A 15,882-nucleotide genomic window follows, 5' to 3' on the forward strand; every position below is an offset into this window, starting at 1 on the left:
AAATGTTCCCTTCCTTAGTTTATGCTTATTATAATACGCATGATGTTAAACATGTCCCCACCTCCTTGGTTTTTAACATTTCTAATATACTGTCTTAAATTTTTGTTGGAATTTCTCTACACTTGATCATCATGGAGGAAATATTTAACTCCTTCAGACAATGAACAAAAATTTAGTTTCTATTTCATCTCTTTTGTATGAGCCCCCCATTCCTGGTAGAGTTTCATCAAAATTGAATTGGGGACCAAGCTTCTTACTCATTGATATATTTATTGTCATGTAACCCCAGCACTATTGGTCTTTCCCCACAATGCTACCCACCTGCGGGCACATGTCCAGCTTATGTTTACTAGCATCCATACCTGCCAAACCCTTCTGACCTTCTAAGTCTCTTTGTAAGCCTAATTTGGTTACTTTCATGGAAATATAAACCAAATTATGTGTTGAACTGAATAGACCATCATCAATTGAGTAAAATAGTTAAAGTGGCACTCAGGGAAACACAGCTATATTACTGTCCCCGGAGAAAATGATTTTCTAAAATTTGCTTATCTCAAATATATTGATTTCTATCATTCACTTTATCTCTTTCTACCCAACCTTATCATTGTAACACACACATGTAAGCATTAACGATAGATGGATAATCACCAAATACTGACGCCCCCTCTATCATATACCCTGATAAGTGGCTTTACTCTTCAAATTCAATAAATGTATTTCATAGATTAGTCATTGAAGTGACTCCATGACCAGCAGGTACACGTCTAATAGCATTTTAAAGCCCTCCCCTCGGCCCCCACATTGAACACCATCATTCAGCTTCTCTGCATGGTTTTCCCAGCCAGTTTCAGAGCACGTGCTACCAGATGCCCGACTGAACTAAAGCCACTGAACAAATACAATGTGGAGAGACCACGGCTGTCACCAAGGTCCACAGGCATAACTCACTGCCCTCTTATCTCACTCTTTCTAGAAAGGCCACCTTATCTTCTTTGTTAAATCAAAACTTTATGATGCAAAATCAACCCTCTTAAAAAAGATTTTATCACTTTGGAAGCTTCTGAAAATTAATCGATATACTGAAGAGAAAAATATAAGGAAACACGCTTTCCCAAATCAGATAGAAGGCTGTTACGAGAATACACCGCATATCTCTGCTGTTTTTAAGGATATTCTACTCCTTGACACAGCAAACACAACTCACCTTCCTTCCTTCCGTGGATTGCTGGTAAGTAGATCAGGAAATGCGTTTGAATTAATGTGATTGATGCATTACAACTAGGAAATACTTCTGAAGTGTGGATCTGTGTAAAAGTGTCACACACATCACATAGTCAGCCAATTGCCTTATGAGAAATATACGGTAGCCGCACAAGGGTATTAGAAAGTGAGGATAGCCATCTGAAATTTATAAATATTCAAACCTTTACTGAAAGCAGCTCGTATGTGAAATTTAAATGACATATAATACACCAGAAAAAGGCTCTATTCCAAAGTTCTACAAAGAGGAATTGTATTTACAGATGACATGAACTAATCAAATACATCTAGCATCGTCTGGAAAAGCTTAACGGCATGCCATAACTTAATATCACAGTCAATATGCATAACAGAGCTCATAATTATTTTTCTAATAATCAAGCCAAAAGCAAAGAAATAAATGAAGCAATATAAAAATGAAACAGAAAAAGACAAAGACAAAGGAAAGTACCACAAAATCTTGTGTGATATAATTGAAATGGCTTGAGAAACCAGTTAAACCCCTAAGGCTTTGTGGGGTTTTTTTTTAATTACAGGCAAGTCCCGTCAGTAAATACTAAACTGCCCTCATGATTCCGTAGATAGCTCGTACCTCTGCTCGTCCTCCAGAAATTCCTCCCATTGAAACAAGGTTTAATGGAAAGTATGGGATGTGTAGAGAATACTTGGGCAATTTCTCCACCACAGGAACAGCTGGATGGAAAGCAAAACAGTCCCTCTATCGCACAGCATCTTCTAGGTGGTCACTCTTCATTTACCTCTGAGTCCCGTCTTTGGTATTCACAACAGCTGCGGAGGCAAATGCCGCCCCTGGAACAAAGCCCCTTACCAAGCGGGTTCTCTGTTCCTTCACTAACACCAAACTCCCACTCGGGGGAGGCTTCCAAAATGCAAATACGACCTAGATTTCTCAGATGGATTTGATTTCAATCAAAATTAGTGCCAAACAAACATCTTTGATGTGCAAAATGTCTACACTAGTAAATAATAAAGAATTAGACCCCTCAGTCCCCTCGCTCAACTCCCCTGCAAAAAGTTTTCTTCCAAGATGTTAAAGGAAATAGCAGGTCTGTAAATGTTAATATACCTACTGCAAAGAAGAAGAAATTGAGGGACAACAATGAAGGGAATCAAATGATCAAAAAAGTACAACCCATGAAATCTTGGGAAAAGTTCATTATTTCATAGTCTTTAATAAAACAAGGAGATTATCCTCATATGGAAGTATTTTGAAAGTTTATAGCTAGTGCATATTAAAAGCACATTTCATCAGTAGATTTTCACATGCTGAACATATTAACAATATAATTTTAAATGGGAATTTTAAAATACCAAATAGAATTATGTACTAAGCTAAGGTGCTTGGTTTTTACACATTTTACAGTGAACTGGAATAAGTTCACATTGTGAGTTTTGTTGTGGCCCATTTTAAGTAATGAGTTTGCAGGGCTCTTGCTACAAGAACAACTTCTATCTATTTTTAAATAATGAATAATTAGGCCAGGTGTCAGTGAATGTGTATGTGGATATGTACATGAGTAGAGAAGAAATGGAGTAAATTCTCTGAAAACATTTGTTTTCTGTCCTTAATTATTGTGCAAAGATTTTTTTTAAGAGCAACAGAAGTGAATGCCAAGGATGCTTTCAATCAAATCCTGATTTGCCCCAGGTGATGGTATTATGCTCTTACCAGGACTTTGCAACCTGCGTGAACTCACACAAGTGCAATGAAAGGGAGGCCCACGTTACCTGCTCCCTAAAGAACCAGAGTCTTGATAACACTTTGAGAAGATGGACACTTGTTGGTCTCTGGAGAGATTCTAGGACCTTCTTATTAGAGGAAATGGCAAGTAAAATGGTTAATTCAAATAGCAACTAAAAAGTTACATCAAGTAATTCTACTCTGGGATGACTGAAACAAAATGAAAAAAATATGCTGTGATTTAAAATCTCCCAAGAAAACACCGGTGGCAACAGGTGGATTAGTGATGTATCTGAATATGCCGTCCAACAACTAGAAATAGTAACCCAGCTAGCAAAGAAAAAAATATCCCTGCCGGGGCCAGAAAAAATGACCAGCCATACAGAACAGAAGGGGTGAAATCCACACAGTCTTTCATTTTCATGTTTTTGTAGCTTTCCATGTCAGCCACCGCCTGGACCCAGATGACATATAGCATCACCACCAGCGAAAACAGGATGCCTGAGAAGGATAAAACAAAAGACCTTTAGACTTTCTGAAGATGTTTTCCCAAGAACACTAACCAATCATTTGCCTGATGATATGTCTCTCAAAATGTGATTCCAGCTAAATCACCTACTTTGTGTTAGACCCTTTATTATGTGCTTTATACGCACACCCTTTATCTTTAATTTTCCAAACATTGAGGTGAGGGCCATAGAGAACCTAAGAACAATGCAACAGCTGACATGTACTTATTGAATACTTACTGTGTACCAGACACTGTGTTAGGTGCTTGTGAACATGAGTCAAAGATCCTTGCCCAGTGGAACTTATTTTCTAATGTTTGTCCATCTTTTACCATATGCCTGGTGTGCAATGAGCACTGTATTACATCATTTCTTTCAATATACACAATAAACTGGCAAAGTAGGTACTATTAACCCCAAGCTTTAAGTATGTGTAAACATAGCTAGTAGTTTTCAGAGCTGATTTTCAGCTCAGGTCTTTCTTTTTTTTTCTTTTTTAATTTTTATTTTTTCTGGATGTACATCATATTTCGAATTCTGTGTACATTACATCGTGTTCAGCACCCGAACACTAATTATAGTGCATCCCCTCACATGTGACCCTAATGACCCCTTTTGCCCTCCCCCCTTCCCCCTTCCCCAATGGTAACCACCAGTCCAATCTCCAATGCTATGTGATTTTTTTTTTGTCGTTTTTATCTTCTACTTATGAGTGAGATCATATGGTATTTGACTTTCTCCCTCTGACTTATTTCACTCAGCATAATACCCTCAAGGTCCATCCATGTTGTCACAAATGGCCGGATTTCATCATTTCTTACGGCTGAGTAGTAGTCCATCGTGTATAAATACCACATCTGCTTTATCCATTCGCCCCTTGATGGGCACCTATGTTGATTCCAAGTCTTGGCTATTGTGTATAATGCTGCAATGAACGTAGGGGTGCAAGTATCTTTATGCCTTTGTGTTTTCAAGTTTTTTGGATAAATACCCAGCAGTGGAATAGCTGGATCATATGGTAGATCTATCCTTAATTTTCTGAGGATACTCCAAACTGCTTTCCATAGTGGCTGCACAAGTTTGCACGGCCACCAGCAGTGAACAAGGGTTCCCTTCTCTCCACACCCTCTCCAACATTTGTTATTTCCTGTCTTGTTAATTATAGCCGTTCTGACCGGAGTGAGGTGATACCTCATTGTAGTTTTGATTTGCATTTCCCTGACAGCTAATGATGTTGAGCATCTTTTCATATGCCTGTTGGCCATCTGTATATCTTCTTTGGAGAAATCTCTGTCCAGATCTTTTGCCCATTTTCTAATTGGATTGTTGGTTTTTTTGTTGTTGAGCTGTATGAGTTCTTTGTATATTTTGGATATTAACCCCTTATCTGATATATGGTTTGCAAATATCTTCTCCCAATTGTTAGGTTGTCTTTTCATTTTGTTGATGGTTTCCTTTGCTGTGCACTTTCTAACTATTGTTATAGTATTATAATAAAGCTAACCAGTGCTGCAGTTAAATATGGCAATGGAAATAGGAGCCAAGGTAAGTACCAAACCAGAACAGAGATGAAAGCACTGAACTACAGTCGTGCGCAGCATAACGATGTTTCAGTCAACAATGAACTGTGTATGCGACAGTGGTCCCATAAGATTAGTACCATACAGCCTAGGCGTGTAGTGGGCTATGCCATCTGGGTTTGTGTAAGGACACTCTATGATGTTCAAACAATGACGAAATCGCCTAACGACACATTTGTCAGAATGTAACCCCATCAAGTGATGCATGACTACAATGTAAAAGAATATACATGATTCTTTAAAGTTGAAACATATATGCCGAAGATTGATTACAGCATAAAGGAAATATTGCCTTGAAAGAATGAGGGAGGGGGCTGATAATAAAAGATTCTGTGGAACACAGAAGCGCAGGTTTGAGATCAAGAGCCTTATTAAACAAAAGAAAGGAAGGAAGAAGGGAGGGGAGGGAGGGAGAAAGCAAGGAAGAAAGGAAAAACAATGCTTAGACACTAACTAGAAGGCAACATCACAATTTATCAATAGTTTCAGTGTAACTGTAATCCACCTGTTCAAAAATGCTGCTAAAATTATAAAAGTAGAGAAAGTATTATAGTGTTGGACCCTTGACCGTAACAAGGAATATACAGAGGAGCATAATGAATGCTCAAATTTGAGACTACCACTAAGTATAAAGTATATAGTTTTCCATGTGACTGTGACTGCAATAACAGAAGGGAGCGATCCCAGCGCTCTGAGCCTCAGGAGAGTCAGCTAAGCTGATTGAGTAGTGAGTGAGAGGCAAGTCCCACAGACAAGCCACACAGCCCGAGGGGTTCAAATTTGTCCCTCAGCAAAACATACTTGAGGTCACTTGCTATTTGTCTAAAAGTTCAATCAAACATGTCAAAGATCTATAATAGATTTTGAATTAATAATTAATTATAACTTTGAATTAACGGATGGAACCCTCAGGTATAAAATCTCTATATTCTAATTGCTAGTCTGTGTGAAAGGCAAACATGGCCCTGTGACCAGGAGCAGAGCCAGAGGCATCACAGCAGGAGAGAGGAGCTTTTAAGAGCCTAGCCATCAATTACCCCTCTAGGTTAATTGTGCTCACACAGTTTTTGGGATGTGCTCTCTCTTGGGCCATCAATTTCATAAAGAATCTTGAGACATAAACACAAAAGAAGGCCTCATAAATATGTCGAGGTGTGTCAGTATCAGAGCTTAAACTTTCTCATAATCATGATACAAGCTACAGAGCAATGAAGAGTCAACCTGGACGCTTCACTAAGAAGAAACATCCTTCACACCGTGGTCTCTAATGTAAATGCAAATACTGGAGCACGGAATAGAGCAATTTAACCACTGAACAACAACTCTATCACAGAGAAATACTAAAGTCATAGCCGGCGAGCATACTCCTTACAGAGCCGTACCTCAGATTTTGACAACAATATGGCAATGCCATGTGTTGTCTAGCAACTGTGTGCATTTCAATACGCTTTTTCAGCAGATATATAGACAGTGTTCTCTGCTAATGGAAAGGTTGGCTTAGTTATTTGCATGCTATTTGCCTTATGCAAACCTTTGTTATTATTTGTTGATTTGGTTTTTATCTTCCTTGTATCACGTGAAGCTCTTGTGCTTTCAGATATTTTTATAAAAAAAAGAAAATTGCCTTTGGGAAAAACCAGTAGCCTCATACACAATTTTTCAAAAGTTGCAAAACCTATCACTGAGTTTAGAGTATTTAAAAAGATGTATTGGAGGTAATCATGTAGATGAGTCTTAATAAGGAAGAATTAACTTATATATAAATATTACTGTCATTTGAAGAGCAATCACATCCTAAAAGCAATAAATAATAGGTGTTTCTATCACTAGAGTCTTTAACTTGTTCACTGATTGAAGATGCAGTCCATTATTTAATTCATATCACATCAATTTATGATTATATCTTACCCATGGGGTAAGACAGTGTTTTCCGGGGCTGGCCCTGTAGCGCAGCGGTTAAGTTTGCACGTTCCGCATCTCAGCGGCCTGGGGTTCGCCAGTTCGGATCCCGGGTGTGGACATGGCACCACTTGGCACACCATGCTGTGGTAGGCGTCCCACATATAAAGCAGAGGAAGATGGGCACGGATGTTAGCTCAGGGCCAGGCTTCCTCAGCAAAAAGAGGAGGATTGGCGGCAGTTAGCTCAGGGCTAATCTTCCTCAAAAAAAAAAAAACAAAAGACAGTGTTTTCCTACCCATTAAATTGCCAATGTTTTATACATATGTGTGTGAGTGTGTGTGTGTGTATATGTGTGCAGAGAGACAGACAGACAGAGAGAAGGAAAATGAAGTAATAAACATGGGGAAATTATTTACACCAAAGGCCAAGGGTTTAGCTGATATGGCACCAAGAATTTATGACGGGAGCCTGCATGAGGTATATGGCTAAGAGAGGAGTCAGGATACTGTTACATACAGGTAGACTGATCAAATAAATAAATGTATTGAGGCTAATTGCAGTCACGTTCTTCACTGCCTGAAATAGAGTTACAAATCTGAAAAGGGGGACAGCTAGAATGAACTCTATGGTATTTGTTTGTAATTGAATGTATCAGTGTGGATTTACAGTTTTAGATAGATAGGTAGATAGATAGCTAGGTATATAGATAGATAGATAGATAGATAAATGAATGAATATAGAAGAAAAAGTGTGTGTGTTTTAAAATATATACCTAGATATATTTCCTAATTCTGTTCCCTGGGAGGGTCTGGGAGCAGCAACACCTCAGCAGCATGGAGGACACCAGGTGTCCAGATCATGGCTTCTAAATACCAGAAACCAGGGCGTCTCAAAGAAATAGTTGAATCCAGGCTGGGACAGAAAGTGATGAGTCTGGAATGTCTTGTTATACCAAATAGCAAAAACATGCTCAAAGGATAATGGGGGTGTTTCAGAAGTCAGTTTGATGGCGCTTCCCTGAGCCGATTCTGAGACCATTTGATTATCAAACAAATGATAGTGCCATATTATATCTCATTGAATAAAATAGATTGAATCCATGATCCCACAGTGATGTAAATAAATGAATGAATAAATAAGTGGGGAGAAGGGAAAGCTTTTCCTTACAGAATGCTAACTTATAAATGTAGAAGGAATAGTTGAATTAGAAATCACCATTTGGGAATCATTTAAGTTACAATTAATTCAGGCAAGAAACAAAAATGGATGCTAAAACTAGTGGATGCAATTTAGATGAGAAATAAATATTTACAGAGGCTCAAAGTCTCTTGCCACAAAACACTTATTAATTGTAAAGGGGGAATACTAACTTTATACTAAAGAAACCTGGCAAATACCACCTTACTCAAATGATCCAAGTTAACATCACCAGTGACATGACAAATTGATGTTACCTAACACCTCATGAGATGCAATGAGCAGAACATAGCATCACTGCTATGATACGGCAGCCAAAAATGAAAAGCCTATATCCAATCATGAGGAAACATAAGACAACCAAATTCAGGAACATTCTAGAAAATTGCAGGCCTGTACTCTTCAAAAGAGTCAAGGTCATGAAGGTTAAAGAACTTATTCTGGTTTGATGGAGACTCAAATAACACACCAACTAAATGCAAAGCATCTTCCAATACTAGATCATTTTATTATAAAAGATATTATTGGAACAATTATTGAAATTTGAAAGGAGTCTCTGGGTGAAGGGACTTGCAACTTCTACGTAAATCTGAAAATATTTCAAAACAAAAACAAAATGAATGACTCAAAACAAAAGTGTAGTGGAAGTCTAGGGCTATGTGTGTTGGAAAATACATACATTGTGGGGATGGGAGGAGAGTATGTGTGTTCATACACCAGAAAGATACATCCTCTTTTGGTGGGATATTGACTAGTAATACTATTGGTTTGGTCCACCTACCAAGTGGAGAGTCTTCTCTGGGGCAATATTAACTCTACGGAAAAATCTTAAGTATTATCCCTTGGTACCTTAAGACCCTCACTCATAAAGACATAAGCAATAACTCTCTTGAGCAACAAGTGAGTTACATTTCAAACCCACTTGTCAGATTGATTTTAGCAGGAATAGAAAATATTGCTAATATTTAGGCAATAATTTGTAATGAAGTTATATTTAAATTTGGTCATACATTTTGAATGCACAATTTATTTCCAATGTAATTTTATAATACCTATTTTTTGAAGTCCAACAGAAATTCAGAGAAGAGCTCACTGGAGGCATAATCAAAATATGGCTCCAGATCCCATGAAGATTTGTGATCATAAGAAAACCAAGGACGAATGATTAAGTCACACCAAGAACACACCGGTCTCTTCTCACCGGCCGTGTGGGGAAGGGCCATTCAAGCTTATGATTTGGCATGGATCCTCTCACAAAGTTGAAAACTTTTCCCTCCAAATATCATCAATTCAATTTGGAAAGTACTTTTTCTGAAACAAAGGTCACATAAAATTTAGTCACAAATGGGCCAGCCCTGGTAGCCTAGTGGCTAAGTTCAGCCTGCTCCACTTTGGCAGCCTGGGTTCAGTTCCAGGCCACAGACCGACAGCACTGGTAGGTCAGTGGCCATGTTGTGGTGGCAGCTCACATTTAAAAAAAAGAGGAGGATTGGAAAGGCATGTTAACTCACGGCAAATATTCCTCAGGAAGAAAAAAATTTAGTCACAAAGGGCCATTAGGAAGGTAACTGCTAATGATAAACAGTATGGAAACAATCATAATATGGAAACAAAAAAGAATTTCCCAAGCACCAAGTCACAGACTGAGAAATCAAAATGCGTGTCCTCAATATTTCACAGAAACAAGAATGGAAAAAGAAGGCATACTATAAAGATCTGTTATACCATCTTATAAAAACCCGATTTAAAAACATATTTCTAGGGAAAAGTTAGCCACAGCGATGAAAACTTTCTTCTTCAAAAGGGCAGTCCAATGTCAAGCCCTTATATTCTTGCCTTGAAATACATAAACTTGTATTTAAAAAAAAAGCCTTTTGGGGGCTGGCCCCGTGGCTGAGTGGTTAAGTTCAAGTGCTCTGCTGCAGGAGGCTCAGTGTTTCATTGGTTCGAATCCTGGGCGCGGACATGGCACTGCTCATCAAACCACGCTGAGGCAGCGTCCCACATGCCACAACTAGAAGGACCCACAACGAAGAATATACAACTATGTACTGGGGGGTTTGGGGAGAAAAAGGAAAACAATTTTAAAAAATCTTTAAAAAAATAGCCTTTTGGAGTTACTGAAAACCAATAATCTTCATCTTTAAGTGTTTAGACGTAACTAAACTGCCTTTGAAACATGCTTTAACACCTTGAACCATGGGCAGTTATTGGCTGCTTGGGGAAGAATGATAAATTCAGGCTGATTCATTGGCCTCTTTTAGTCATGCTTCCACACAAATTCAGTGGCAACTCATTTCAGCCTCCAATGGGCATGGGAAAGGCCACAGAATTCCATAGTCAAAAAAAATGCACTACAAAGGAAGTTAAAGTGAATAGCAAATTAGAATCAGAAAAATTCATCTTTTCTCTATCTGGAGGACACACAATCTAATAGAGCAATACACAGCAAGGGCATCTACATAGAACTAGAAAGTAGGCTTCATAAAATTTTAGGGACGACAGCATCAGCTTACGCATTGTGTCTATTTGCAGAGGATGAAAACGAAGTCTGCTGTAGTTAACCGTCTAAGCACGGCTGAAAGTTTAGCCTGAGGCATAATTCAAACCAAAACCCTGATAGCAGGTGCAACTCGTTAGGCTGAAGACATTTGAAAACATCCTACAACAGGGAAAATATTCCAAGAAGGTGGTGGGAGACCACGTTCCTTTTCCAGGTCGAGCTCCCTGGAAGGCAAGGGGAGAGTTCATACTCGCTACAGAAGGAAAAAGTCTGGAGCATGAGTAAGAGAGTAAGGATAGCAGCATTCTTGGAATGGTAAGCCTACATCCGACACACCCAGAAGAAAGAACAGAAAGGAAACTTGATAAGCTATGTATTTACTATCAGTTTCTAAAAGGAAACATAGCAATTCATCAAGAAATACATAATGAGTGCACAGAAGATGTGCACAGGACACTGAACAGCATAACTGACAACATCCCCACAAGGGGATTTAGAAGAAGATACACAAATAGTCTTCACATAAATATTTCTTAAATTAGCCCATACTAGTATTTGAAGGTATTATATTAAGTTTCAATGGTTTGAAGGTTTTACTAATGGGTAAAAATCATTCCAGATTTCTTGTTTCTCTTTCTCATTCTTTTAACTGAGGCATAATTTACATAGAACAAAATGTACGCGTTTTAAGTGTACGGTTTGATGAGTATTGATAAATGTAAACATCAGTGTAACCACAACCCCGTTAACAATAGAACATATTCATCACTGTCACTCCAGAGAGGTTCTTCATGCCTCCTCACTAGCCCACCGCACCCCCCCCCACCCCGCCCCCCGGCAATGCATCTGTCACTCTAGCATAGTTTTGCCCTTAGAACTTCATGGAAATGAAATCATGACAGTACGCAGTCTTTTGTCTCTGACTGTTTCTACACAACATGATGACTGAGAATTCACCCATGTTGTTGCGTATGTTAGCAGTTCACTCCTTTTTACTGCTGAGCAGTGTTCCATCACATGAATATACCAAGTTTGGTTTATCCATTTATCTATTGGTGAACATTTGGGTTCTTTCTAGGTTTTGGCTATTATGAATTAAGCTCTTATGAATATTTTGGTTTGTGAAGTTCTAACTCAAACATAGAGTCGTGAAATGACGGATACATTTCCTTACATAAATGGTTTGAAAAGAAAATTGGCAACAAAATCTTTTTATGAAACACCATCTTATACAAAACGGATGAAATGGCGCTGGGCTCACCGATGCTGTGGCCGTGACCTGAGGCACACCTGCTCCAGTGTACCCGCTATACGCTGGTAGACTTGCTAAGTGCTGCTAAGAACACAGTGTTTTAAAAAAAGATACTGCCTTACCTTATGTTCCTCAAATGTTAACTTTGTCAACAAAACTTGATTGTTGTTCAATAGCGGTCACTGGGCAATTAAACTCTCCAGGTGCCTAGAGCACAGGGATCTTTTGTGACTGGTTGTTTTCAGTTTTTTAATTCGTTTTTTTAACTTTGTGTATTATTCAAAACATATAAAATATGACACATAAGTGAATGTCATGAAGTTTCGTTATATCATGAACCCCTGTGAACTGCTCCCCACTCTCGTACTGTTTCTTTCTGGGATCCCTTTGGAAAGGGAGCCGTTCCTCAGCTGTTTAGGGAGCATCTCGAGGCTTTAATTCAGAGGATAAAAATTACAACTCAGGAGAGAGAGCTAGACTCTCTCTGAGAATGCGCAAGGGTTTTAAGCTGTTGGGATGAAATCATACTGTTCCCTCATAATCTGGATGACACACTCAGAAACGACTTTGGATAATATCTGCAAATTAAGTTATAGTGGGCTCATTACATTTATGTATGTATTTTAAAAGCATAAAGCGTTAATGCATTAAATGTAAACACTTAAAAATGCCACAATATTTGCAAACCAACATGTATTCACTTTTAATACACTAGGAATCTTAAGAATTGCAGTGTTTGAGGTCTTTCTCAACTTCTAAGGAGCCATGCGTGTCATGTTAGAGGAGGAAACATGGGGACAAAGCAGGCTGAAGCTATTCTCACAGGTCCATTCCAGAGTCTAAACTGTATTCTTACTTTTCTAAACATTACATGATGAGCAAAGGAAAATTTGCCAATTCTACATTTTCTAAAAAGTGGTACTTGTCATTACACTGTAACATATTTTCAAAGTAGTCTCATATTTGCTAGTTCATTCATTAAAAAATTAGTTTTTCTGGGAAAATAAGCCTGAGACTCAAAAATAATTTCAATTTTATTTTTCTAATATTTTCTTTACATTAAAATGCGATTGCTTTCTTTTATAATTCAATCATGCTCATTTTTATATATCATATTTCAGAAATTATAAAACTACTAATGTATAATGGTCAACCGTAAACATTCTTGGCTTATCTCCATTTTTCATTTTCTCATATTGACTTTTCACTGATTTTTCTCCAGTTTTCTAAGATAGCCTGAAAACCTTATATAGTTATAATGTCCTGATTAGATTTTCGTTACACCTATCTGATTTCCAAATATTCATTGCTGCCCACACTTTATCACACTACTTTCCAAATACACTAATTGCCTCTTCCCTTTCACTTTCTTGGCTTCACGTTTTTATTTAGTCAACCGAACCTATATAACCTCTAGCAGATTTCTCAAATATTTATTACTTTCTTAGATTGGCATAATAATTTTAGATATTAAACGTCCTGTATATTCAATACTCCATATTCTCTGGAGAAACAATTATTGATAGAGAATGATCATGAGGGTTTATCCATCTCTACAAGTCATTAGGGATTTAATCTGAAAAGTAAGTGTTTCATTTAATGCCAAGGATGTGTTTACACACAATAACTGAGTTTTGGAAAGTAGGAAGTGATTGTAGAGGACAGGCCCGGATTCTGACCTGGATCAAATCTTGCGTCAAAGCTTTACTGTCTAGAAAGTTTTACACTTTACCAGCTGAGTAACCTTGAGCAAGGTGTTCACTTCTCCTTTTCTCAGTTTCTTCACTGGTAAAACAGAGAGAATGCAGAAAGCAGTCACGAGGAATTAGTGGAGGCAAGACAGTTAGCAGGGTGCCTGGGACGCGGCAAGCACATAATAAGCTGGGCTAGTTCTCTTATTTTCATTGTTATTATTACGCTTTGGCAAGAGCGCCTGCTAACGGCTAGCAAATATTCTTCTCTGAAATCTTTTAAAGCACCAGAGCTTCTCATATGACTGGGCTATTTCGAGACAGGCCAAAAGACAAGAGAATAAACTTGCCGGGGTGCCTTCCAGTTCTGAGATTTCATGAGAGAAGCGAGGGAAAGATTGCTTCAAACATGTAGGCCAACGTCTGACTGGAATTCTCCACCAGGTGGCACCCGTCGCCCCGTAGTCCCATGGCTGAACATTTTGGAAAGAATAACATCAGGTGAGTCTAGACCTGCGCTTGCTCAATTAAGGGCATTTTCTGTTTTAAGCGCCCAGTCTAGAAAACCTCCCGCCCCACCACAACAGCCCCCTGGTTACAGGAAATAAACATTCTTTCTAGGACAGACCGTTAGCAGACGTCAGTCGGTCATTCAGAGGAGTCTGTACCTAATGTGCTTCTCTTTCTACACAAGAAAGTGTAAAGGAAACAAAAAGGCCTCAGAAAATGCATAACAAAATTTAGTACAGAAACCAACATGCCTTAGCCACTTGTTACTAGCAATTTCTGAGCAAAGTGACTACTTGGGGGAAGGGTATGTAATGAAAAAGAATATTTGCAAAGAAATTAAATGCCTTAGAGTGCTGAGTAATTAGTAGTTGTTAATGATACACACACTCTGGGAAAGGAGAATGAGGCAGATGGAAACTCATTCTGCTTTTCCACCATGACAAAACCTAATCCCATACCAGAGGTCCTATTTATAGGCCAGAAAGACTTTTGTCACCTCCCACATCTGAAAACTCCATTTCAGGGTGGAGATTAATTATCCCCTACGCTAATATGTCCTGTGAGGCGAAGCTTTCATTTGCTAGGCCTGTAGCTCTAGTTCTCAGAAGAAAAGCAACAGCACAGGTACATTTTTTAAGAGGGGTGGGGAACATTTATTTAAGTTTGAAGTTCAAAGATTTCCAGAAAAGTCCCACCGAAGCTATTACTGAGCCAGCCTCTCACACCCTAGATTTCTCCGGGCAGGAGCTAGACCACAGCCCAGAACGTCTCCAGCAAGGATATGTGTAACGAGCCCAGGTTAGCATGGAGACTCAGGAACACAACAGTTCCCTCCAAAGAACTCATCCTGGGTCTCCTTGCTCCTGTCCACACCCTCTCTCCCTTGCACAGCCTGCCTCTGGCTGAGATGTTAGAGACTCACAGGGTTCCACTTGACATGTCGCTTTTGAGTTCTTCCTCTGGGGACTTGTCTCCTCATTTTACCACCATATATCTACCATATTGGTGCCCCCTTTGAAGCTGAGTCAGAACAAGTCTGATCCCAACAGCTTGTTACACAGATTTCAAATGATAAGCAATGTGGGAAGAAATAAACTTTCAAACAAGTATCTGAGAAAGCAAAGCAATAAGGCTTTAAAATATTTTTGTAAACAAAAACTCTACACAGCTCCTTTCTATTTAATATTAACCAAGGTTGACTTATTCTAGCACTTGACATTTACATAAAATGTCAGATGGAGGACATTAAAATTCCACATCAAAATCTTGAAGACAGGTCTTCCCACATTATAATGGTGCCAATATCCAAAACAATAGTTTTCCTGACCAAATTCCTAAATAGGACAACTGAAGGCACAAAGCAAGTGCACAAAGCAAGTGTTTCCAGAAATAGCAGGGTGACTCATTCTTCTAGTGCTATTGAGAAAGCAGATCTAACATACGCAAGCCTTTTAACCGAGAAAAGGGAAATCCAAACGGCCGTCCTATAACCTCATAGAAATGGGAGAAATTCATTCTACTACCAGAAGTAATTTGGCTGATACATGAGTAATCTATAGTTTTTATTAATCACTTTTTTCTTTCCATCACCCACCTCCAACAAATCAGAGCTCTGAATAAAATGTTAAGTCCTGGACTTTGGCGAAATATTCTGTTCCCTATTGGGAAATTATGTTTGTGATCTTCTCCGGAAAGTCTGTTTCTTACGCCCCAAGAAACACACAGAAGCTTTAGAAAGCCATTCTGGCAAGCGTTCACTGGCCTTCCAGGCCT

At 38.7% G+C, this 15,882-nt stretch overlaps 1 protein-coding gene across 2 annotated transcripts in view; it reads right to left on the reverse strand.

The window, feature by feature from the left end:
- Positions 1-1,405: 1,405 nt before the first annotated feature.
- TMEM182 (transmembrane protein 182) overlaps positions 1,406-15,882 on the reverse strand; it is a 51,935-nt gene continuing 37,458 nt past the window's right edge. Inside the window, exon 5 of one of the 2 annotated variants that reach the window (XM_001488300.5) lies at positions 1,406-3,466. In XM_001488300.5, the coding sequence (XP_001488350.1) occupies positions 3,246-3,466 (221 nt within the window). In that variant the 3' untranslated portion in view covers positions 1,406-3,245. Of the gene's footprint in view, positions 3,467-13,954; positions 14,073-15,882 lie in introns of those variants that run through there. The other variant, XM_023618504.2, reaches the window with a different exon arrangement.

Source organism: Equus caballus, chromosome 15 (assembly GCF_041296265.1).
Source record: "Equus caballus isolate H_3958 breed thoroughbred chromosome 15, TB-T2T, whole genome shotgun sequence".
Classification (NCBI taxonomy): Eukaryota; Metazoa; Chordata; class Mammalia; order Perissodactyla; family Equidae; genus Equus; species Equus caballus.